The 23,842-nt window shown below is 42.5% G+C and overlaps 1 protein-coding gene across 3 annotated transcripts in view; it reads left to right on the forward strand.

Moving 5' to 3' along the window:
- LOC117363305 (prostaglandin D2 receptor-like) overlaps positions 1-23,550 on the forward strand; it is a 37,426-nt gene extending 13,876 nt beyond the window's left edge. For 2 of the 3 annotated variants that reach the window (XM_033950785.1, XM_033950786.1), the window contains one exon: positions 22,750-23,550. In XM_033950785.1, the coding sequence (XP_033806676.1) occupies positions 22,750-23,016 (267 nt within the window). In that variant the 3' untranslated portion in view covers positions 23,017-23,550. Of the gene's footprint in view, positions 1-14,283; positions 14,363-22,749 lie in introns of those variants that run through there. The other variant, XM_033950788.1, reaches the window with a different exon arrangement.
- Positions 23,551-23,842: the final 292 nt, after the last annotated feature.

A 23,842-nucleotide genomic window follows, 5' to 3' on the forward strand; every position in this document is an offset into this window, starting at 1 on the left:
GAGCCGGGAGGCGACAGAGAGCAACCGTTGCCAATCCAGCGCGTCTCTCCCCGTCTCCTCCCTGTGCGCACATGCTCGCTCTCAGGCCTCCCCTCCCCACCCCACCATCCTAACTCATACCTGAGGCCGTCCACCACCAACACCACTTCCGCAGCTCGCTCGCGCTTCGATACCCCGTCCCCTCTGACGCGGGCCGCCTCGCTGGAAACAGGAAGTGTTTGGGGGGGAGGGCTAGATGCTGGATAATCGGGGGAAACAAGTGAGAGAGGGCAGTTAAGCGCAGTGCCTGCGCGGAAGGATGCAGCTCGGGCGACTTCGTTGTGTGAAACGAAGTCCGTTGTACGAATCAAGACAAGAAGTTCGTTGTGCGCAGCGTTCGCTGTGCGAGGCGTTCGTTATGCGAGGCACCACTGTACGTCACAATAATCTGATAAAAAATAGTACTTGTGAAAGGAGGAGAGTCACTAGAGACAATACTCCATATATCAAAATAAATATCTATTATTCAGATTAATAAGTGTATGTGTAGCCTCAGTGTTGACCACAGCAGAAATCCCAGCTTGAATCAATCGGCAAGCCACGCCCACACCATCATAGGCTTACACATGTGCAGTGCAAAAACACAAAAGGGCTTTAAGTGAATTTCATAAATAGAAATAGAAATATATAAAAATCTCTCTAGTGAATCTCATCCAAAAATTAATTAAATTACTAAATGTCTCCTCTACATTCAAAATTAATAGTACTTAGCTCAAAAATGGCATTCAAAATTCATTCATAATTATTTAGTCCATGACTCTTTCATTTTAAATTGTCCCCACTGGAAAAGTATTTTTCAGGCTCTACTAAGTCTAGTTTCGAGTAAATCCCTTCCTCAGGAGCCTTCCATTTATCACTATCCAGCCAAGGGCTAAGAAAATCAAGGCGTGAGTGAATTATGGATGAATTTTGAATGCTATTTTTGAGCTAAGTACTATTAATTTTGAACGTAGAGGAGACATTTAATAATTTAATGAATTTTTGGATGAGATTCACTAGAGAGATTTTTATATATTTCTATTTATGAAATTCACTTAAAGCCCTTTTGTGTTTTTGCACTGCACACGTGAAAGCCTATAATGGTGTGGGCGTGGCTTGCAATAGAGCCTGCCGATTGATTCAAGCTGGGATTTCTGCTGTGGCAGTTGCCATAATAGCTTAACAGTCACACTGAGGCTACACATACATTTATTAATTTGAATAATAGATATTTATTTTGATATATGGAGTATTGTCTCTAGTGACTCTCATCCTTTCACAAGTACTATTTTTTTTACCAGAGAAATGTAATAGGCAGCATTCCCTCCAACCATCAACTGTGAATGATGCCTGGCCAGCATCCTTGGCCACCAGGGTTAGGGCTACCATATTTCAAAAAGAAAACCCCAGACACATAGCCCTGCCCCATTCTGCCTCTAGCCCCTCCCTATTCTGCCCCCAGCCCCGCCCCCAGCAAGCTTCCTCTCCTACAACCAGCTTCAGCCGCGTTTGGAGGGCCTGGAGTATGTGCAGATATGTGTGATGTCATCCTCGCATGCTCAGAGGTCCTCTAGATGCGGCCAGAACTAGTAGGGGCTTTCCAAAACCCTGACAAATGCCGGGCTTTGGAAAGTCCATCCGGGAGCCTGGACAGTCCTCTATAAAGAGAACATGTCCGGGTTTTCCTGGACGTCTGGTAACCCTAACCAGGGTACTAATGAGGTATTTAATCCTAGTCCGTTAAAAATTACAAAGACTAGGGGACACTCAATGAAGTTACAGGGAAATACTTTTAAAACCAATAGGAGGAAATATTTTTTCACTCAGAGCTCTGGAACGTGTTGCTAGAGGTTGTGATAAGAGCGGTTAACGTAGCTGATTTTAAGAAAGGTTTGGAAAATTTCCTGGAGGAAAGTCCATAGTCTGTTATTGAGACAAACTTGGGGGAATGTTGCTATTTTTGGGGTTTTTACCAGATTCTAGTGACCTGGATTGACCACCGTGAGGATGGGCTACTGGATTTGATGGGTCATTAGTCTGACCCAGTAAGGCTATTCTTATCTTCTTATGTCACTCACATGGCAAGGCTGTGCTTATTTGTTCAGATATATTTTTCTACCTTTTGCATTGGACACTAATGTTATTAGAGTTTTTAAAATCTATTTTTAACTCAATGAAGCAATCACATATATGACATAATCTCTCAAGCATGTTTTAAAATAGTGTACAATTTCATAGTATATAATCAGGGTCAAATTTATATATACTGTGGTCCCTAACCTGTAACACTGAAGGCGGCACCCTCTCAATTAAGTAGGAAGTAAATTTTAAGTTTAATAATTTTACATGTTAATGAAGTGTAAGGCACCTTGTGATGTGATTCTCTGAGCTGTAGCTTGTCTAGCATATGCTTAAATCTGGCCCTGTATATAACCCTGAGAATTTCTAAAAATTCTCTCCTATAACCCAGAAAATAGACATAGTTGGGACATTGTGGGGGGGGGGGGGGCTGGGCCCATCTAGATTTGGTCTAGGCCCATCTAGTTTTGGTCTAGGCCCATCCAGCAGTGATATACCCTTGAAATACCTGGTGGTGATTCCCAAGCCCTGCCAACTGAAGACATCCGAAGGTCACCAGAAGTACCCCCGTCCAATTAGATAGCCGCATTCCAGAGCCACCAATGCCAGCATCCTGACCATGCTCAGTGTTTGTGCATGCTCAGTTCATGTGCAAGAACTGAGCATGTATGGGGTGGGTAAAACTTGTGTTTTTTACATCCATAATGTACTCATAGTTGCCAGATCTGCAGTTTTCTTGCCCAGTTGGGCTGCTTTGGAAATTGCAGGAAATTTCAGTAGCTGCGGGTTGCAGTTTTTTGGGCTGGTTTTAGATTTTTGTGCTGTAATTTGGGCTGCATTATGACTTGGTATTCAGGAAATCAGAAGGAAGGCTTCTGGGTCAGCCACTGGCCACGGGTAGGAACCAAGGCCCACGACTTTGTGCGAAGAAATAAGTGTGGCTGGAAGGAAGGAGGAGGAGGGAGCCGGCCAGAACAGGTAAACACTCATGGGAGAGAGGCACAGACTTGGGACACAGAATGGAGGGAGGGAGGAAAAGAGGCTCTTTGAGACATGGGAAAGAGGAGACGCATTGGGACACAGAAAGAAGGGAGGGAACACAAACCAGACAAAGAATGGAAGGAAGGAGAGAGGGGGCATGAACTTGGGACACAGAATGGAAGGAGGGAGGGGAGCATAAACTTGGGACATAGGATGGAAGAATGGAGGGAGGGATGGAAAGAGATGCTGAGGTGGGGGGAGGGAATAGAAAGTGAGAATTGGGCATGGGTGTCTGAATGAGAGGGAAATTGAGGTGGTACACATGGAGAAATTAAGAAAGAAGAGTATCATTGGGCATAGGGAGGGAGAGAGAATTATTGGACATGGTGGGAGAGGAGTGAGGTAGCGATGCATGGGGAAGAGAGAGATGAGAGGGAGAAATGTTGGATATGGTGATAGAGAGGGAACAGTGGGATGGATCGAAAAGGATGCAAGAGGAGCCTCATGGAGGTGGAGAAAGTGGGAAGAATACTAGGATCAGTCTTTGGGAGGGAAAAAGAAAGTTTTCCACTACTCTGTGCTCAGAGGGAATGCTTTTAAGGATCTTACGTAAATTTATTTATGTAAAAAAAATTTCTTAACTGCTAAGCGGCTTACAAAATACAATTATAATCATAAATTATACACACAAAACATAACACAGTTCCAATATACTCATAAAAAGTAAATGCTGGCAATTGCAGGAATCTATTAAAAGTAAATAAGTCCAGGCAGAATCTGCAGATTTTGCTTTCACATCCTAAACTAATCATGTGGAGAGTAATTTCATGACAGCTTGCCTAAACTTGGGAGGCCAAGTAAATTGAGCCTGTTTAATAAAAACCCATATGCACCAATGTTTCTTTATAAAATACTAGCATAAACCCCTAATTTGATAAACTTATGTGCATAATTTAATGCTTAGCATTCAACATTATGCATACAAGTTATAGAATAATGCTATTATGCACATAACTTAATTGTTAAATTAGCTGCTAATTGTCACCAGCAATGAATAATTGGCTATAACTGGTGTTAATTTGTGCTAACAGGCACTGATTTCCAGTTGCAAACACAACTGCCCATATAGGGCTAGATTCACTAAGGCCACTGATCCGATCCATGAACGATCCAATCTGATCCGTGGCCAGGGGGCTGATTCACAAAGTGCCCTCATGCAAATGAGGGTGATCAGAATCACGCCCCCAATCGACCGCACAGATCACTCTCCAGTGATCCCGACACATGCACACTGCAGGGAAGGCAAGGAGAGTCGAGGCAGAAGCAGGGCGGTGATCGGGGCAGAGAGCAGGAGAGTTGGGGCAGAGAACAGGAGATGCAGTTGGAAAGGACATGAGCGACTGGTCCCCAGCAGTCACTTGTTTCTTGATCGGCCAGTCCAGTTGGTGTTCCAGTGTTTCGTTAGTGAACTGCTGCCAGCCTACTTTGCATGCCGTTTCCCCTCATTTGCATGTGCGAATCAGATTGGAGGATGATCAGCCATGAGGTTAGTGACTCGGGTCACAAAGTGGTTGGGACACGATCAGTGTCCTTAGTGAATCTATAGTTGCCATTCTACAAAGTAAGTGTGCAAAATCTACAGCCCTGCAACTACAAGGGGGTGTGGGCCTGAGGGGGTCAGGGGTGTGTCTAGCACATATGCATGTAGGTTATAGAATAGTATCGTTATGCACCTGAGTAACACCAACCATTAAGTCCACTGCACTTACCACTAGGCTGACCCTCTGCTATTAAACTATGTGTGCCTACTGCTAGCGTCTAGATCAGCATGCCTAGCCATTCTAGGCGCCTAACTTACCATCCCACCCCCTTTATAAAGCAGTTAGGCTTTTTTATCTCCCGCCATGATGGTATTAGCTCCAATGTTCATAGGAATTCTAAGAGCGTTGGAGCTAATGTCGCCTCAGCCAGTGATTAAAAAAGCCTAATGTGGCTTCGTAAAAGGGGAGTTTAATTTATTAATTGGTTCAGTTGGTATTGTTAGAAACATAGAAACATGATTGCAGATAAAGGCCAAATGGCCCATCTAGTCTGCCCATCCGCAGTAACTATTATCTATTTCTCTTGCCAAGAGATCCCACGTGCCTATTCCAGGCCCTCTTGAATTCAGACACAGTCTCTGTCTCCAACACCTCTTCTGGGAGACTGTTCCACGCATCTACCACCCTTTCTGTAAAAAAGTATTTCCTTAGCTTAATATGTATTTTCTTAAATTACTCCTGAGCCTATCACCTCTTAACTTCATCCTATGCCCTCTCATTGCAGAGTTTCCTTTCAAATTAAAGAGACTCGACTCATGCGCATTTACATCACATAGGTATTTAAACGCCTCTATCCTATCTCCCCTTTCCCGCCTTTCCTCCTGTTAATTGAACAGTGCCATTTAGAAAAAACAATTAAAAAATTAATTTTCAGGTAGGTGCCTAACTCGGTAGATCAACACTGAGGCACCTACTGGTGCCTACCCAAAATGTAGGTGTGTTTGGGCAGAGTTTGGGCCTGGTTTGCCTTAGGTGCCGGTATGTGCTCATGTTAGGCATTGATAAATTAGGCCAAGAAAACCCTGGCCTAATATACCATGCCTAAGTTGAGTTAGGCACCACTAGACATGATTCTACAAATGGCGCCTAGTGGTTGATTGACAACTGCGCCGAGAGGCACCTAGCTGCTGTTATGTGCATTTGTTATATATTTTATTACCAATGCACATAATTGCAACTCTATCTGCATTCTGCCCACAATTTATTTATTCAATTTTCTATACCGTTCTCCCAAGATCTGCCCCCAAACACACCTTCACCAGTTGCCTACAAGTAGACATGTTCTTGCCATCACATGCACTTCTATGTGTGGGCTAACTTTTAACAGGCATTTTACATGTATATAAAATTACCCCTTTACATGTTTCCATCTTCAAAGTGATCCACTGAGATATCCTGGGTGCAATTTATAGAATCAAGCCCTTAGGTCCAGATTCTGCAACTGGCACTGGTATCAGCTAGCACCTCCAAAACTGGCGCCAGTCACATTTCAGTTAAGCATCGGTGCCACTTGAAAAATTGAAACCAGGTCAAACATAGATGCCGGAAATGTAGGCCAGGATTTTGAAGGCCTACATTTCCATTGCTTATGTTTGATGTGAATCTTGTCTAAGGTCATTTCCAGTTTTAACCACTGAGCAGGGTAATTAGACACAAATGCACTTTTAAGCAGCAGTGTGCTAATGTGTGGGTGCTAATTAAGCTGCTAGCTTTCGCTCTAGGTGTGTAAAAAGTACATGGAAAATGACACATGATGCAAGTTTTATTAAAATAGTTATTTCCATTTATTAATTGCCATAATGATCCTCAAAAGATTGGTTGCGTCACCAGGAAGTCTTTACAGCTGCCAAACGCTGGCTTTCTGACAAAGATCTCAACCCACTAATTTGTTGCTCCCCAATATGTACCTTTTGTCCGGCATGACATCATTACTTGTTAACCAATCCATTAACAGAGGCTGTCCTTAAATTTGGACAAAGAACTTCCTTTTAACATGAAATAAAAGTTTCAGAAATCATATTTTTGTTTACATTCATTTCTGAATATACATTTTTACATATCCATATGCATTATTACATATCCAAAGAAACTTTGAATCCAAAACTGCTGAAAAGTTTTTGTTTCTCCCTGTCAGCACCATAGAAAGGAGGAGGGATATTCCCCCCTTGCTCTGAGCTTTGCAAAAAGGACAGTTTCAAGTTTCACTGACACACACACAGAAACCCCAGATGTTGCCTCCCATGCTCCCTTTAAGTTTCTTTAGGTTTCAAATATATAAAATATGTTTTTCAAAACCCACTCTCATGTTTAGTATACCTTCACGCATCATTCATACATCATTTCATCCACAAATCCACACAATATATTTCATTCATATTTAATGCAAGAAAGCTTTTCTTCTATGCCCAGTATACCCAGCTCAAACACATCTGTTATCAATTAGACCCACGAGGCTCAAGGTGGGAAAACCCTGAACAAAAGACAGACAGAGAGAAAATCACTAACACGAAATGGAGTCACTACCTCAAGATGGAGTTCTTAATATCTTTCTATGTATCATGTATATCCTGATTTCCTCTACGGTCTGGCTTAATAGCGAAGTACATAAAAAGAATATTATGCTTTTCCTTAATATTAATCTATAGTGAGTCTTTCTGGCCTTGGCTACATCCATATTCAGATTTTTATTCACCAACTTTTCGTACGCTTCTATTGGACGTGGCTTTAACTAATACATATGCTTGTTTCTAACTAGAGTTACCCAGAACCATATGAAAAGCAGGCATTTTTGTAGAAAAAACTCCACAAAATACTGCACCATCATGTCCTGCACTGTCCATTCCTTTAACGTACCACAGCTATTGCCCCCTACAGTCCACGAGCCACTATTCACCACACCTCCGTTGACCTTAGGCTCCAGTAGGCACTTCCGTAGATGAGTTTTCAGCACCAGAAATATAGGCACCAGCGAATGCCTATCTTTTGTTAATGCAATTTTAATTGCTTTTAAATGACACTGTCAATTACCGTGTTGCTTAATGGCAATTAAACCAATTAAGTTAGGCGGCGGTAGGGCGCCTATCGCTGCCTATCTTCTGGTGCTGCTTCCAGAATCAGGTGCTTAGCGCATACCATCCTGACACTTAACTTTAGTTGACCTGTAGAGAATAAATCATGCAGCAATGCAATTACATAAAGTTAAAAATACTTCTATAAAATTAATAACTGGGAAAAAGAAATGTGATCATGTCACTCCATTCTTAAAGTCTGTTCATCGATCGTGCTTTTGGTCTTCAAGACACGTTTTGCATGATCTCTGTCTTATCTTGATAATTACCTGATACCATACATACCTTCTCAAATACTTCGTTCATTTCAACAAAAACTCCTTGCTATTTCATCTATACCAGTGGTCTCAAACTTGCGGCCTGCGAGGTACTATTTTGAGGCCCTTGGTATGTTTATCATAATCACAAAAGTAAAATAAAATAGTTTCTTGATCATATATCTCATTAGCTATAAATGACAATAGTATTATTATTAAGACTTAGCCAAAAGGAAAGATTTATAAACTATAAAGAGTTTTACCTCATGCAAAATTGTTATTTCTTTAATAAGACATTAACTATTTTTTTCTGAGGCCCTCCAAGTACCTACAAATCCAAAATGTGGCCCTGCAAAGGGTTTGAGTTTGAGACCATTGATCTATAAGATATGTTACATATGCTTCTACTAGAGAGCATTGTTTTTTTTTTCAATTAATAGTCCACAACTCTGGAATGCCCTTCTTGATCACGTTAGGTCCGAAAACAATTAAGAACATTTCAAATCTCTTTTAAAATCTTTTTTACTTTCAGATGCATTTAACTAATAGATTATATTCAATCGGCATATGTGTATATCTCAGGCAGGACTCGGTGAGCATCAGTATGGAATTAGAAGCACACTTTTAAAATTACATTTAAATTTTATTACATTTTATCTATAATGTAACTTCACTTTTATTTTTATACTGGATCTTTAAATTTCACTCTAACCTTTATATTAAATGTAAACCACATAAATGCATTTGCCAATGTGGTATATCAAATACTAAATAAGCTTGGGGAAAAAAAATAAACTATATTCAGTACATGAATTCAATATGGGCAACCACATATATATTTTATAACCAATGCACATAATTGCAACTCTACCTGCATTCTGCCCACAATTTATTTATTCAAATTTCTATACCGTTCTCCCAAGATCTGCCCCCAAACACACCTTCACCAGTTGCCTACAAGTAAACATGTTCTTGCTATCACATGCCATATGTGTGGGCTAACTTTTAACAGGCATTTACATATATATAAAATTACCCCTTTACATGTTTCTATCTTCAAAGTGATCCACTGAGATATCTTATTATTAAGGTAGAAACATAGAGTATGATGGCAGAAACGGGCCGAGGGCCCACCAAGTCTGCCCACTCAAGAACCCTCCCTCCTCGAGAAACCGTCTTTTAAGCATTCCTCTGGAGCGACCCCACTTGACGGTCCCATCATCCCTTGAAGTCGAGCGTTGTACTGGTCTCAACTACCTGGCGTGGAAGACCATTCCATTTATCAATTACCCTTTCGGTGAAGAAGTATTTCCTGGTGTCCCCATGAAATCTTCCCCCCCCTGAGTTTTAGCAGGTGCCCTCTTGTCGCCGTGGGACCCGTAAGATAAAAGATTTCTTCTTCCACTTCAATGCGGCCCGTGATGTATTTGAATGTTTCTATCATTACTTTCTCTGCGCTCTTCGAGAGAATATAAGCGTTGCCTGTTCAGCTGTTCTTCGTATGGGAGATCTTTGAGTCCTGAGACCATCCTAGTGGCCATTCGCTGAATCGACTCCATTCTCTTCACATCCTTTTATTAAGGCTAACCGATTTAGCAAGCGCTAAATGCTAAGATGTCCACAGGATATAATGGATGCCTTAGCATTTAGCACGCGTTAATCTTTAGCGCACGCTAAATCGGTTAACGCACCTTAATAAAAGGACCCCTAAATGTGAGCTACTACACCCACTGTCAGTTCCCACATAATTGTAAAATAAAAGACAGATAATAAATACCAAATGATCTCTGTAGTCTCTCTGCCATCTATAGGACATATCTTGGTGGATCCAGAAGGGGGCACTAGCCTCATATATAGAAAGAGGCCACCAATGATCTATTTTAGTATCGTGAAGTTTTCAGCGTAGGCAACACATGCAGAAAAGTGTGTCTGCTATGTAAAGAAATTCAAGGAATCATTGAATGAAGGGTTCCCCTTCCCTCTGCTTATATAGCATTTCACAAAAGTGCTTTTAGATCCCCTGAATGTTTATATTTGTCAGCTGGTTAATAGACTCTGTACAGCGTTGCTTATACTGTATCTGGTAGTGCTATAGAAATAATTAATGGTATTAGTAATAATTGCTAATTCTACTGCAGCCTTATCTTCAGCACATTTTAGTGTCTATGTCCCCAATTTGATTATAAGTTTTAAGAAAAGTGGATAATGCTGATATTTTAGTGCACTCTGAACTATATTGTAACAGATTTTGGAATCTTAACCTTTAACCCATTCTGAGCCCTTTGGGGGTCAACTGGCTAGAAAATGAATTAAATAAATAACTATACTAGGTACATTAATGCATATTAAGGGGGGTCTGTCAAACAGGGACTATCTCACATGTTTATAGAGTGTGCTGCATATGTCTAGTACAGTGTATCGCATACTGTACAGTGCAGTGCAGTACTGTACGGTACAGTGTGTGCCGCCTTCCTGAGATTTCAGGTGTGCCGTGACACGCTGGCGAGGAGGAGAGTCATCCAAGCCGGCTGGCCTCCTACGGGATGTGCCTCTTGTGGCAAGAGGCACGACCTTTAGGAGGTCAGCAGGCGAGATGACTCTCCTCCTGGCCGGCGTCTCTCTTCCTCTCCCCGCACCTCCTGGATCCCTCCAACGAAGCGGGTCGCGGCCAGATGGACTTCCGAGCACTTCCGGGTACCTTCCGGCCGGGGCACTGGATTTAGTGTGCCGCCGGCCAGAAAGTTGCTGGGACACTGGTCTAGTAGCAAGCACTATAGAAATGATGAGTAGTAGCAGATTTATAAAGGGTTTTCATGCATGCAGCAAGTAAAAGTTCTCTTATAAAATTACCCCACAGGTGTAAAATTGCATGCAGTTACAAGAAGGCATGTACTTTCTTACTTGGTCCGCATAGCTTGAGTGGAGCATGTTTGCAGAGCTGCCAAGAGGATCAACTTTTTTTCAGCAGGAGATTTAGGACATGCTCCCAACCTGCTCCACTTCGCCCACAGCACCGCCCCTGTCACGCCCTGATTTGTGGCCCATGACATTAGCAGTCATCTTTTCTTCCAGTGGCTGCAGGAGATACCTTAATAAATTGTCATCTCCTGCTGCCGTGGGACCAGTCCCACAGCTCTTATTGTGAGTTTGGTCCTGCGGCAGCAGATGTTTTATTAAGACATCTTAGCCCTGATTCTATAAAAGATACCTAAAGTTAGGTGCCTAGATTGGTGCACCTAGCTTATCTAGGCACCTAAATTACCCCCCCCCACACACCCCCTTTTACAAAACCATAGCACAGTTTTTAGCACCAGCTGCTGTGGTAATACCTCTGACGCTCATAGAATTCCTATGAACGTCAGAGCTGTTACCGCCACGGCCGGCACTAAAAACCACACTACGGTTTTGTAAAAGGTGGGGGGAGGGTTAATTTTTTTAATTGGCAAAATCATCACTGATAATTTAAAGTGCTATTAAAAACCAATAAAAACATTTTTTTAAAAATTGAATTAGTCATTAGGTGCCTACCATTTTCAGGTAGGCATCTACACCCAGGTGCCTAACGGAAAATAGACATTACTAGGGGAGGATTCAGGACAGATTTGGGGCACATTTTCACTTAGGCACACTCAGGCCAAGAAAGCTGTAGCATAAATGGCAGTGTGCTTAAGTTTTTAATTCCTTCTGGCGCCTAAGAACATTTAGGCACGTTCTATAAATGGTGTCTATCAGATGATTGATGCGGGGAGAGATAGATAGGACCCTGAAACCGTCAGCACAATGTGTGGCGGCGGCAAAGAAAACAAATAGAATGTTGGGCATAATAAAGAAGGGAATCACGAGTAGATCGGAGAAGGTCATAATGCCGCTTTATAGAGCAATGGTTAGACCCCATTTGGAATACTGTGTCCAACATTGGTCTCCCAACTTAAAGAAGAATATAAAACTGCTAGAGAGGGTGCAGAAACGAGCAATGAAGCTAGTAAAAGGTATGGAGAAACTGGAATACGAGGATCGACTTAAGAGACTGGGATTGTTCTCCCTTGAGAAAAGGAGACTGCGAGGGGATATGCTCGAGACATTCAAAATACTGAAAGGAATCGACAAAATAGAGCAGAAAAAATTATTTACATTGTCCAAGAGGACACGGACAAGAGGACACGGAATGAAGCTAAGGGAGGACAAGTTCAGGACAAATATCAGGAAGTTCTGCTTCACGCAATGAGTGGTTGACACCTGGAATGTTCTCCCAGAGGAGGTTATTGCGGAATCGACCATCCTAGGATTTAAAAGCAAACTAGATGCACATCTCCTTACGAGAGGCATAGAGGGATATAGGTGACTAAAAATTACCCAAAAAATACCCAAATATATATATTATCCACCAGAGATGGGCTACATACTCTCGATAAATATTTCATCAAAAGGTGGAGAAAAAGCCTCAAAATTCATATATCAGCAGCCAACAGTCAAAAATGATAAATGTTCAATTCTGCTTCATTTACTATCACAGGCAAAAAAACTCCACCACCACTGAAATGTATTTATCAAAGAGTGAATAAACCATCACTGTGCACAGGAAAAGAAAAACCCAAAAAGTTTTACTTAGCTTAGGATACATGGTTCCCACACGCCATTAATGAAAATGTCTGGCCAGACAAGATGACAATGGCGCTCACACAATCGATGTTCCAAGGACCATGTCCATAAACTGTTCCAACAAGTCCTTGTTTCGCCTCCCACGAGGCTTCGTCAGGGAATATAGCTGAAAACTCTGCTCCTGTTCCGTGCACGCCGACTAAAAATTACGCCAGGTGTACACCTGGCTGGGCCTCCGCGTGTGCGGATCGCCGGACTTGATGGACCGAAGGTCTGATCCGGAGAAGGCACTTCTTATGTTCTTATATGTACCTAGTGGTCACTTATAGAATCTGCCTACAAAATAGGTGTTGGTAAGAGCTCATATGCCAGTTTATTTGCCATACAATGTTTGCCGTTCCATGTGTACTGTGCTATGTTTTCTCATGCTATGCTCGCCTTACTATTTTGCCATGTCATGTCTCACCATGCTGTCCACCATGCTTTGTCATATTATGTCTTATCATGCTTTGTTAACTATCTCCCCTTTTACAAAACCGCAATAGACATTGAGTTCCTGTGAGCGTCGGGAGCAGCACAGAGCATTCAGTGCTCCAGCCTGCACTAAAAACCGGTTCATAGACAACAACGTGGAAGACAAAGGCGCGCGCCGACAACTGAGCGCAAGACGGAGGTGCGCGCCGAAGAAAATTACTGTTTTTAGGGGCTCCGACGGGGGGTTTTGTTGGGGAGTACCCCCAGTTTACTTACTACAAATCGCGCCGGCGTTGTGGGGGGTTTGGGGGGTTGTAACCCCCACATTTTACTGTAAACTTAACTTTTTCCCTAAAAACAGGGAAAAAGTAAAGTATTCAGTAAAATTTGGGGGGTTACAACCCCCCAAGCCCCCCACAACGCGGTGCGATTTGTATTAAGTAAAGTGTGGGGAGGTTCCCCCCCCACACACACACCCCCGTCGGAGCCCTAAAAACAGTAATTTTCTTCGGCGCGTGCCTCCGTACTGCGCTCAATTGTCTGCTCGTGCCTTTGTCCCGGCGCGCTTTTGACCTGACACCCTAAAAACCACTATCACAGTTTTGTAAAAGAGGGGGTATGTTTTACCATTTATGTCTGACTGTAGTTTACCACGCTATCTTTTACCATACTATTCCCCTCCTCCCCCCCCTTTTACAAAACTGGAACACGGTTTTTAGCGCCGGCCGCGGCAGTAACAGCTCCGGCACTCATAGAACCAAAGAAACAAATTTAATGGTTGCGTGCTAATGGCAAAATCAGAAAAAAAGGAAAACAGGCCATTTTCCAGCTTTGGAAATAATTGCCTCGGTGCATGGAAAAGACCCACATAAAGGCTTGCTAAGGCCAATTTTTATCGCTGCTCAGTAAAAAGATTCCCTAATTTAATTCTGGAAAGTGTATTCAGAGGGAAACAGGCACAGACTGGAAATTTATTTCAGGAACTTTATAAAGTTATTGTTATGCTGGTAGCCAAAACCCAGATAATAGACTAGAAGCAAGGGATTTTAATTTTATTTAAGGACTTTTATACTACAAATCACAAAATTTAATGTATATTTTTGTAGTCCATACTATCTGCTAAAAAGACTGAACAAAGTGGGGAATACATTAAAAAAAACAAAAACCAGTTACTAATTGCATCAAATAACAACTCTCCTCCCACAGTGCCACCCATCATAATCCCAAAATATTGACAAAGGCCATGGCATTCAATGAAGACGGTACCCATAACCAGTGTTCCCGCTAAGGTGCGTTGGCCTGCGCGCGCGCACAAAATATTACATCGCAGCGCAAAGTTTCTCTTCACAGCGCACACACGCGTCGCAAAGGTAAGGGGAGGTAAGGTAAGGGGACGCATTGGGGGGATTGCACTTCCCCACAATTGCCATGCTTCGGTTCCTCTTCTTCCTTCCTTCCCCCCCCCCCCCCCCCGCGGGACCCTGCGGCACCATCAACTCTTACTCCCTCTAATGTCGGCCCTGCAGCTCCAGACTTCCTCGCACCTTCTCCCCTCCCCCTTTGGATCGCTATTATTTTAAATGTTATAGCCGCGGAGCTGTATCCATCAGTGGAGATGTCTAACCTCGGCCTGCCCCGGAACTCTTACTGCAACAGTGACTTCCTGTTCCTGCCTAGATGGGCGGCTGCTGCAGTAAGAGTTCCGGGGCAGGCCGAGGTTAGACATCTCCACTGATGGATACAGCTCCGCGGCTATAACATTTAAAATAATAGCGATCCAAAGGGGGAGGGGAGAAGGTGCGAGGAAGTCTGGAGCTGCAGGGCCGACATTAGAGGGAGTAAGAGTTGATGGTGCCGCAGGGTCCCGCGGGGGGGGGGGGAGGAAGGAAGGAAGAAGAGGAACCGAAGCATGGCAATTGTGGGGAAGTGCAGAGCTGCAGGGAAGAGTGTTGCGGTACCCAGCTGGAGGGAGAAGGAAGATGAGGGAGGGAATTAAAGGAGATGCCAGGGCTTGGAGCATAGGAGGAAGGTATGCCAGTCTAAGGGAAAAGGAAGGGGGAGATGTGAGAGCATGGAGGGGGAGCGAAAGATGGAAGAAAAGGAAAGGAGAGAGATGCCAGAGAATCAGGGAAGGGGAGATACCAGACTATGAGGAGAGGTGTGGGAGAGGGAAGGCGAGGAGAGAGATGCCAGACCAATGGGGTGAAAGGAGAGATGGAAGGGGGAGGCATACAGTTTCTGGAAGGGGCATAGAAGGAGAGAAGATGCCATATAGGGGAAGAGAGACGGCAGACAGTGAATGGAAGGAAGAGAGTTACAAGAAGATGAGGAAAGGAGAAACCACAGAAACTGTGAAGCGTTTTTAGCACCAGCCTTGGTGGTAGCAGCTCTGATGCTCAGAATTTTATGAGCATCAGAGCTGTTACCTCCGTAGCTAAAATCCACACTACAGTTTTGTAAAAGAGGGAGGGGTTAGTTTGTGATTACATATTCCTTACTAGGCGAAGGTGTTTTCTGTGTTCTGTGTGTTCGAAAGACATGGTTTTCTGTTAGGATTGACGGTGTAGGATTGATCTGTGCTGGTCTGGCTTGTTTAGTTTTACAATGGGTGTATTGATGTACTGCTCACTGCAATATGTAAGATGCTGCCTTTTCCTAGGTACTCATGTGTGACGTGTGGTTTGTTACTAAAAATCATGTTTTTCTTACAGATGGGGGGGGGGTGCCAAAAAATGATGGGCCCCGGATGTTACATATGCTAGGTACGCCACTGTATGTAAAGATACCAGAAAGCTGGCGTAGCAAAAACTTCTAAGTTTTGAGTATTTAACCCTCCCACAATCTCACGGGCACTCGTTTCAAGTTTATTGAGATTTTGATTTAAACGCAATATCAAATATTTTCAATGCGTATAACAAAAATAAATTTGGGGAAATAAATAAAACCATTTGAACCAGTGTTCCCGCTAAGCTGCGCTGGCGTGCGCTGGCGCACAAAATATTACATCGCAGCGCACACGTTTCTCGTCACAGCGCACGATCGGAAGAGGCGTACGGCAGATGGCAGGGCGGCGAGAGGAGAATCGGGCGAGTTGGCTCATAACTTGCTGGCGCCCGATATTTTTGGCTCACGGTGAAAAAAGTTTGCTCACAACACCCGCCCGCTTAGAGGGAACACTGCCCATAACAAATATCTTTCATGCCTATTCATTGGGAACCTGAAAGCCCTTGAGGAGTGAGCTTGTGCACCCTGAGCTATAGAAACGTTTAGCAGACGCAATAGAATTTTCTTCCATTAAAATTCTGACACAGTATCAACAGGCTTTTTCAGAAAACATTTCTCGATGACATAGGAATATGCATCATTAAGGTTCCCAAGAGATTAAGGGGCAATTTAGCAGTGCTGGTTGAAGTCTCTGCCTTTGTGAACTGACAAATTTTGTTTCCTTAACCTTCTGCACAATTCAGTCACTAGATTTTGTCTGCAGAGCATCCAGTTCCCAGTAATAATGCAATATTCACGGGTCTGTAGGAAAACACCATCAGGATCTTTAAATGCTGCTGCCTACGCCTTGATAATCCTGGGAATGGATCTCCATGGACAACTTCAGACTTACTGATGTCACAAGGAAAATCAATGATCTTGATAGTTTTGGGCTCTCTTTTTCAGATGGTCCATTTCATTTCTGCTGTGGGCCTGTCCTCCACACAGGAAACAGTGGACATGCTAGTCCAGGAGGTAGAAAATGTTTAATATCAGTTTTGTTATCCATCCCCTTTTTTTCTGTGAGGGGATGGCATGGATATGGTTCAATCAGTGACCTGAAAATTTCAAAACATAAGAATTTTGTTTCTGTAAATTGGCACTTAATGAAATAACACTCTTTTCAGTTACAGTGGCAAAATAATGCTCAGAATTTGGCAAGTTGGTTCGGCTGAGATCTTTTCATCACCCCTCATAAGTAGGAAAATGGGGTGTTCCACTGGATTTACACTTATGTTTTTATACCTAATATTCAGGATGCATACAAGTTTTTCTGGGATGCTATGATTAATTGTGATTAATCATGTGATTAACCCCACCACCACCACCTTTTACAAAGTTGCATTAGGCTTTCTTATCGCCAGCCTCGACGGTATTAGCTCCGATGCCCATAGAAATTCTATGTGTGTCAGAGCTAATACCACCGCGGCTGGTGATAAAAAAAACCTAATGCAGCTTTGTAAAAGGGGGAGGGGGTAAACATTTTAATGCCATGATTAGTTTTGAATAACATTTTAAATTGTAACCCACCTTTAATACTGTATAAACGGTTCATAGACAACCCCGCGAAAGACAAAGGCGCGCGCCGACAACTGAGCGCAAGACGGAGGCGCGCACTGAAGAAAATTAGTTTTTAGGGGATCCGATGGGGTTTTTTTTTTGGGGAGCCCCCCCCCCCAGTTTACTTAATAGAGATCGCGCCGGCGTTATGGGGGGTTGTAACCCTCCACATTTTACTGTAAACTTAACTTTTTCCCTAAAAACAGGGAAAAAGTGAAGTTTTCAGTAAAATGTGGGGGGTTACAACCCCCCAAACCCTCTACAACGCCCCCACAATGCGGCACGATCTCTATTAAGTAAAGTGGGGGGGTTCCCCTCCACGCCCCCCCCCATCGGAGCCCTAAAAACAGTAATTTTCTCTGGCGCGCGCCCCCGCGCTGCGCTCAATTGTCTGGGCGCGCCTTTGTCCCGGCGCGCTTTTGACCTGATACCGTATAAACTGATGCAAAATTTTCCCCTTACTACAGAATTATGGTAAACTGCCCTTGTACCTTTTTGCTCATTCTTCTCTCACCAGAGAATCTGCTCTAGGAAGGGTCCAGGCAATAGCTGGCCTAAGGAAGGAGGTGTTAACTTATGGAAAGTAGTCAAGAAATATATTCAGCTAGTTATGAATGATATATTATAAGGTGATACCCCCTCTCTTTATTTACCTGATAAGCTTTATTTTATTGTTTAAATCTTTATTGATTTTCAAACTTTGATAGTGCAATACAATTGCAAATCATAAATACTTCATAAAACGCACTAATAACTATACAATTATTACATTAAACAATCATTTACTCCCACCCTCATCTTAATTATTAATACAATAATACATATGATGTGATTTCAATATTATAATTTTAACTCCTTAACGTACATTTCCCTTCCCCCACCCACTCACCCTCCCTGGATGTGTAAAGAAATCTAATGAAAAGGGAAGAAACATGACCCTTACTGTAATGTAACAAAAGTAGTCAATGGACTCCTTACATCATTAAAGGACTTACTAGTCCCCAAACATTCCTTCATCATTCTTTCATACTTATACGTGGTACACACATTTACCCACCAAAAAGTGTAATTAATCCTGTCGTGGTTCTTCCAATTATGTGTGATCAGTTGAACAGCTATTCCTGTCATGATCAGGAAAAGGTGACTTTTATACTTCCATCTCCAAAATACTAAACAAAACAACAGGCTTTAAAGTGTTCAGAAAAGAAATAAAAACACATCTATTCAAAAAATACTTCCCACCACACTAACCATTCTAACCCCCATATCATTATCTCAAGATTATACCCTCAGAAATACCACCCCAAGTCAAAACCTCAAACTAATCATCTCTTCAAACTATTTCTCCAACTTATATTAAGAAATCCAAATAAGTAAACTCCATCAGCAACCAGAGAATTACTTCCCAAAACGATGTATCACATTTTAAGAAACCTATAAGCTATCACCATCTGTAACTACTTCCATCAACACTATGTAACCATCTTCTGTAACCTGAACTGTGTTACTATACTATACTGTAACCTGTAATATACTCACTTCCATGTTATGCAATTACACTGGAAATGTAATGTAATTTATTTCTTATATACCGCTACATCCGTTAGGTTCTAAGCGGTTTACAGAAAATATACATTAAGATTAGAAATAGGAAAGGTACTTGAAAAATTCCCTTACTGTCCCGAAGGCTCACAATCTAACTAAAGTACCTGGAGGGTAATAGAGAAGTGAAAAGTAGAGTTAGAGGAAAAATAAAAATAAAATAAACATTTTAGCAAGACAGCATTGATCTAAATACTTTGGAAGGTAGAAGAGAGGAGAGAAAGGAATAGAAGCAGAAGGGGGAGCCGTTGAACAGTAGAATTCTGGAGAAATTTAAATGATAGAAATAGAACAAAACAAAGACAAAAGGCAAAACAATAGATAAGATTAAAGATAAATCATAAGCTGGAAAGAAAAATAAAATAAAACTTTGTCTTCAATCCACGGTTTCAGCGTCAGTGATGAAGTGGAGCAAGTAAGTTTAGGAGGAGCGATTGACGTTTCCAGAAAGGGCTTCTTCAGGGAAGAGACTTGGCAGACAGTCCCAGGATGCCTATGTCTCCTCCCCTGCGATGTTCTCCCATCCATGCATTCCCTCCCAGACACACTGCCCGTGCCCCAGCCGCTCCAAGGAGGCTGCCCCAGATGAGGCCCACGAGACTTGGGGGCTCCTTTTACGAAGGTGCGCTAGCGATTTTAGCGCTCGCACCGGATTAGCGTACGCTAGCCGAAAATCTACCACCTGCTCAAAAAGAAGTGGTTAGCGTGCGCTATTCCGCGCGTTAAGGCCCTAGCACGGCTTTGTAAAAGGAGCCCTTGGTATGCTTCTCTTCAAAACTCAAGAGATGAGGTTTTGGAGAACAGATTGCTTTCGCCTTAGTCGGTTCCTCTTGAAACTGAGCCATCCCGATAGGGCAGACGCTTCATCCTTCAGACATACACCCACCAAGCTTCGCTGTGGAAACATAACAATAATTTCACATTCCTCAAAATCTGTGACTATCTTTTGTTTCAAATAGCTCTGCAATTCTTCAGTGGCTCCATGAAGCCCAGGGCAGTTCAGCAGTGGGAAGGAGTGCGATCTCCGGTTGCCACCTGTTTAGTCCACGTGCCCAGGCCGAGTCTGAATAACTATGCTTTCTCAAACTCTTTAATGACCAATATCATTTATCATTACTTTGACACAATACTCACAGATTACAATTCCAAATAACAAGTCCAAGTATTCTGTGTAATTAGGTAAAAAAAAGATTTTTGCTAACAAAAGCCTGAGAGCCACATTTGGCTCCTGGGCTGTATGTTGGATGCCGATGGTTTAGAACAATCCTTCCTGATTCTATTATTGTCCCCTTGACCAGTCAAGTCTTCAGGCTATTCACAGCAAATATGTATGAGATGTACTTGCATACATTAGGAAGCCTAATATGTGCAAATTTATCCCATGAATATTCATGTTAGAAATCCTAAAAGACCAATAGACTGTGAAATACCAAACAGACCATCTCCCACTGCTCTCACCCACACTTAAGCTCCCTAGTTGCTGATACCATGTGGGGACAAAAATTGGTTGCGTTCCCATTCCACTACTTACAAAAGAACAAATTTCAAATTCACTGGTTTGGGGACTGTACTAAATCAAAACGTCAGAAAGCCAATAACAATATGTTGTTCTCAACAGGTTGCAACATGTACCAAAGTGAAGGAATAATCCAATGGTTAGAATAGTGAGCCAGTGGCGGACCTAGGGTTTGTGACACCTGGGCTGATCTTTTTTTTAACATCCCCACCACCACCATATAAAAAATATATATATATTTTTAGTAATTTTATTTATTTTCCGTCCTCCCCAGAGAGCTCAGAATGGATTACAATTTAACATTCACAATGTTACAATATAACATTACTTAGGGTTACAATCTTTCCAACCCCCATGCCGGCACTGTTGTGTAAACAAAATAACAAAAAAGATTTTTTCTCTTTCTGTTAGGTACCTAATCTAACACCAGCTCTGGCAGGATACACATTTCAAATCTGACATATTGCAATCACAAAATGGAAAATAAAATTATTTTTTCTACCTTTTGTTGTCTAATCATTTTATAATTCAAATCATGTTGGTCCCAGGCTCTGGTTTCTGTTTGTCTTCTGTTAACTTGCGCTAGGGTCTCCTGCCCATTTGATGTTTTCTTCTTTCTCCATGCTCATCATCCATCTTCCGTCTCTGTACCTTCCCTTCCATTGCCATATCCAACATTTCTGTTTCTTTCCCACTGTCTACCATCTCTCTCTCCCTGCCTTGTGCCCTAGCTCAAACCTCTCTATTCCCCTCCATGCAGCATCTCTCCCTTCCTCCTCTTCATTATCATGTGCAACATTGCTTTCTCTCTCCCCATGTATCATCTCTCTCTGCCCTCCTCCCATGTCCAACATTTCTCCCTCTCTTCTCCATATATGTCTCCCTCCCCTCCACCATATGCATGATTTCTCCCTCTCACCACTTTCTACCTCTTTGTTGCATCTCCTTTCCTCTTCTCCAGCCCATGTCCAACAACTCTCTCCTCTCTCCCCTGTGTGCAGCAGCTTTCCATCCCTCCCTCTTATCCCCCTGTGCAGCACCCACTGTGAGATTTTTTGCAGCCTGCTCCAGCAGGGCTTCTCTCTGCCATGTCATCAGTGATATCATCAGTGATGCAGCAGAGGGAAGGCCCCGGCAGGCGGTAAGAAGTCTGTTCAGAGCATTCTCTCATTGTCAGCAGCCTTAACTCGCTGCTCTGCTGGCGTTGGGCCTTCCTCCTGCTTCCGCAAAGGCAGGACCCATCAGAGAGGAAGGCCCGATGCCGGCAGAGCAGTGAAGCTGCTGGATCATGATGCTGATCCTGGGAGCACCCTTATGGTCTTCACATGGGGTGAACCACCCCCACCCCTTGGTACGCTTCTACAGTGAGCTGAGAATCAGTGAAGCCCCATTGAAATCCCACTTCAGCTCCTTGTGACCGTGGGCAAGTCACTTAATCTTCCGTTGTCCCATGTACAAACAGATTGTGAGCCCTCCAGGGACAGAAAAATACCTTCTGTACCTGGACATACTGTAATTTGCCTCGAGCCCTACTGAGGCAAATTACAGTATGTCCAAACTGAAGATGGAGAATGTTTGTGATCTTAGATGGTAGCAAAAAAAAAAAAAAGTCAATTCACCAGACAGCGTACAAGGAAGGAAAAAAGCTTCCTAACCAGCTTGGTTTACCTAATAATTAATTGGATGTCAGAAAAAAATCTATAAACATACAGGAAGATATAGCATCTTAATTCTAGTTGCTTTAACTGTTGTCACAGACCTGGAGTAGGCAAAATGTTTTTAGACTCCAGTTTAACCCTTTCAGGACCATAAGGATCGTAGGCCAATTTTTGTGGTTTTGACGACATTTTTATGGTAAAAAGGGCTTGCAGATGCCAAAAAATTGATTTTTTTTTGTGAAATATCATTATTTTTATTTAAAAAAATCACACTTCTGGCTTATGGACAGTGTGGCAAGTGAATCTTCTCATCAATCTAGCAACGACGCTAATGAATGAATGTCGGAACCAGATTGTTTACATAAAGGCAGTATCATATGGAATCCGTACATATCAAATTTAGAACTGTAGACTATCCCAATCAAAATTTATAGGATTTTAAAGTTATGGGACAAATATGTCCCTTGGTCCTGAAAGGGTTAAAAATGTCTTCACGTTAGCCCAGTTCCAAGATATCACTTATCAGTGCCTCTCCTTTCTGTGGTGTAACTGGATCTCTTTCTTTTAAACCAGGTTCGTACATATATCGGAGCATTTGCTGCTGACTATGATGAAGAAGCGGACCTTTTAGCCCTAAGATTTCTGTCCCTGAACTCTGTTGTGGACCCCTGGGTTTTTATCATTTTCAGGACGTCTGGGTTTTGTACATACATTCATGCCTTGTGCAGGACTCCGCAGCCCAAGAAGCCTGTGCAGGCTGAACTGCTCAGTGAGGAGGGGGCGGGACCTAATCCAGCATCAAAAGCTTTCAACTCAGAGACCTCTTCCTCCGTAACCTGAATCAGATCTGGCCAAAGGATGTTATAATGGATATTGTATTTGATATACTGCTAGTACATGAGCATTAAGTGGTTTACAAAACTAGAACAATAGGCACATTGAACTTCTCTCTTTATGATTTGCTTTGGCAAATTGAATCCTATGAATCGTGTATGGAACCTTTGCCAACTACTGGCTTGCATTTTCTTTTACAACTCAAATGGGACTTTTTAGGCCTACTGGTAACTGGGACAGGTTGGGCCTGGAATTTTAACAAAGAGCTTCTTAGAAGCTAAAATATGGCTGGTGGATTTGGGATAAAAAAAAAAAGGAATTGACCCCAAAATATCCTGAAGAAGACTTTTTGTCGAAATGCGGACCATGTTGGGTCCTGTATCCCTAGCGGACTAGGTCCTTTAGGCTTTTATGTGGATGAAATTATTTTATGTGGATGATTTCAGTGTACCTTTGGAACTTTGACACTTTCAAATAAAGTCCATTTAGGAACATCGTCACTCCACAGAGTTTTTTTGGTGGATTTGGGATGCAATGGGATCTGAGACCTCGGCATACAGCACATTTTGTGAACTCTTTAGCCACTTAAAATGTACTATTATGCATTGTCAGGAACAAGATTTTTTTAAAAAAATATTAACCAAAACAGCCCTGATAACTTCCTGAGTCCTCCAGCCTACAGAATGTGCTTGCTGGAAGGACTGGGAGACTATTCTTCTTGGTTGATCCTCTGCTGCAGCAAATTGACCCTTCCTATACTCTTTTGAAATGGAGGCCCTCAGTCGCAATACATCTATGAATGCCACATTCAGAGCTGCTAGCGAATATTTAT

This window comes from Geotrypetes seraphini, chromosome 7 (genome assembly GCF_902459505.1).
Source record: "Geotrypetes seraphini chromosome 7, aGeoSer1.1, whole genome shotgun sequence".
NCBI lineage: Eukaryota > Metazoa > Chordata > Amphibia > Gymnophiona > Dermophiidae > Geotrypetes > Geotrypetes seraphini.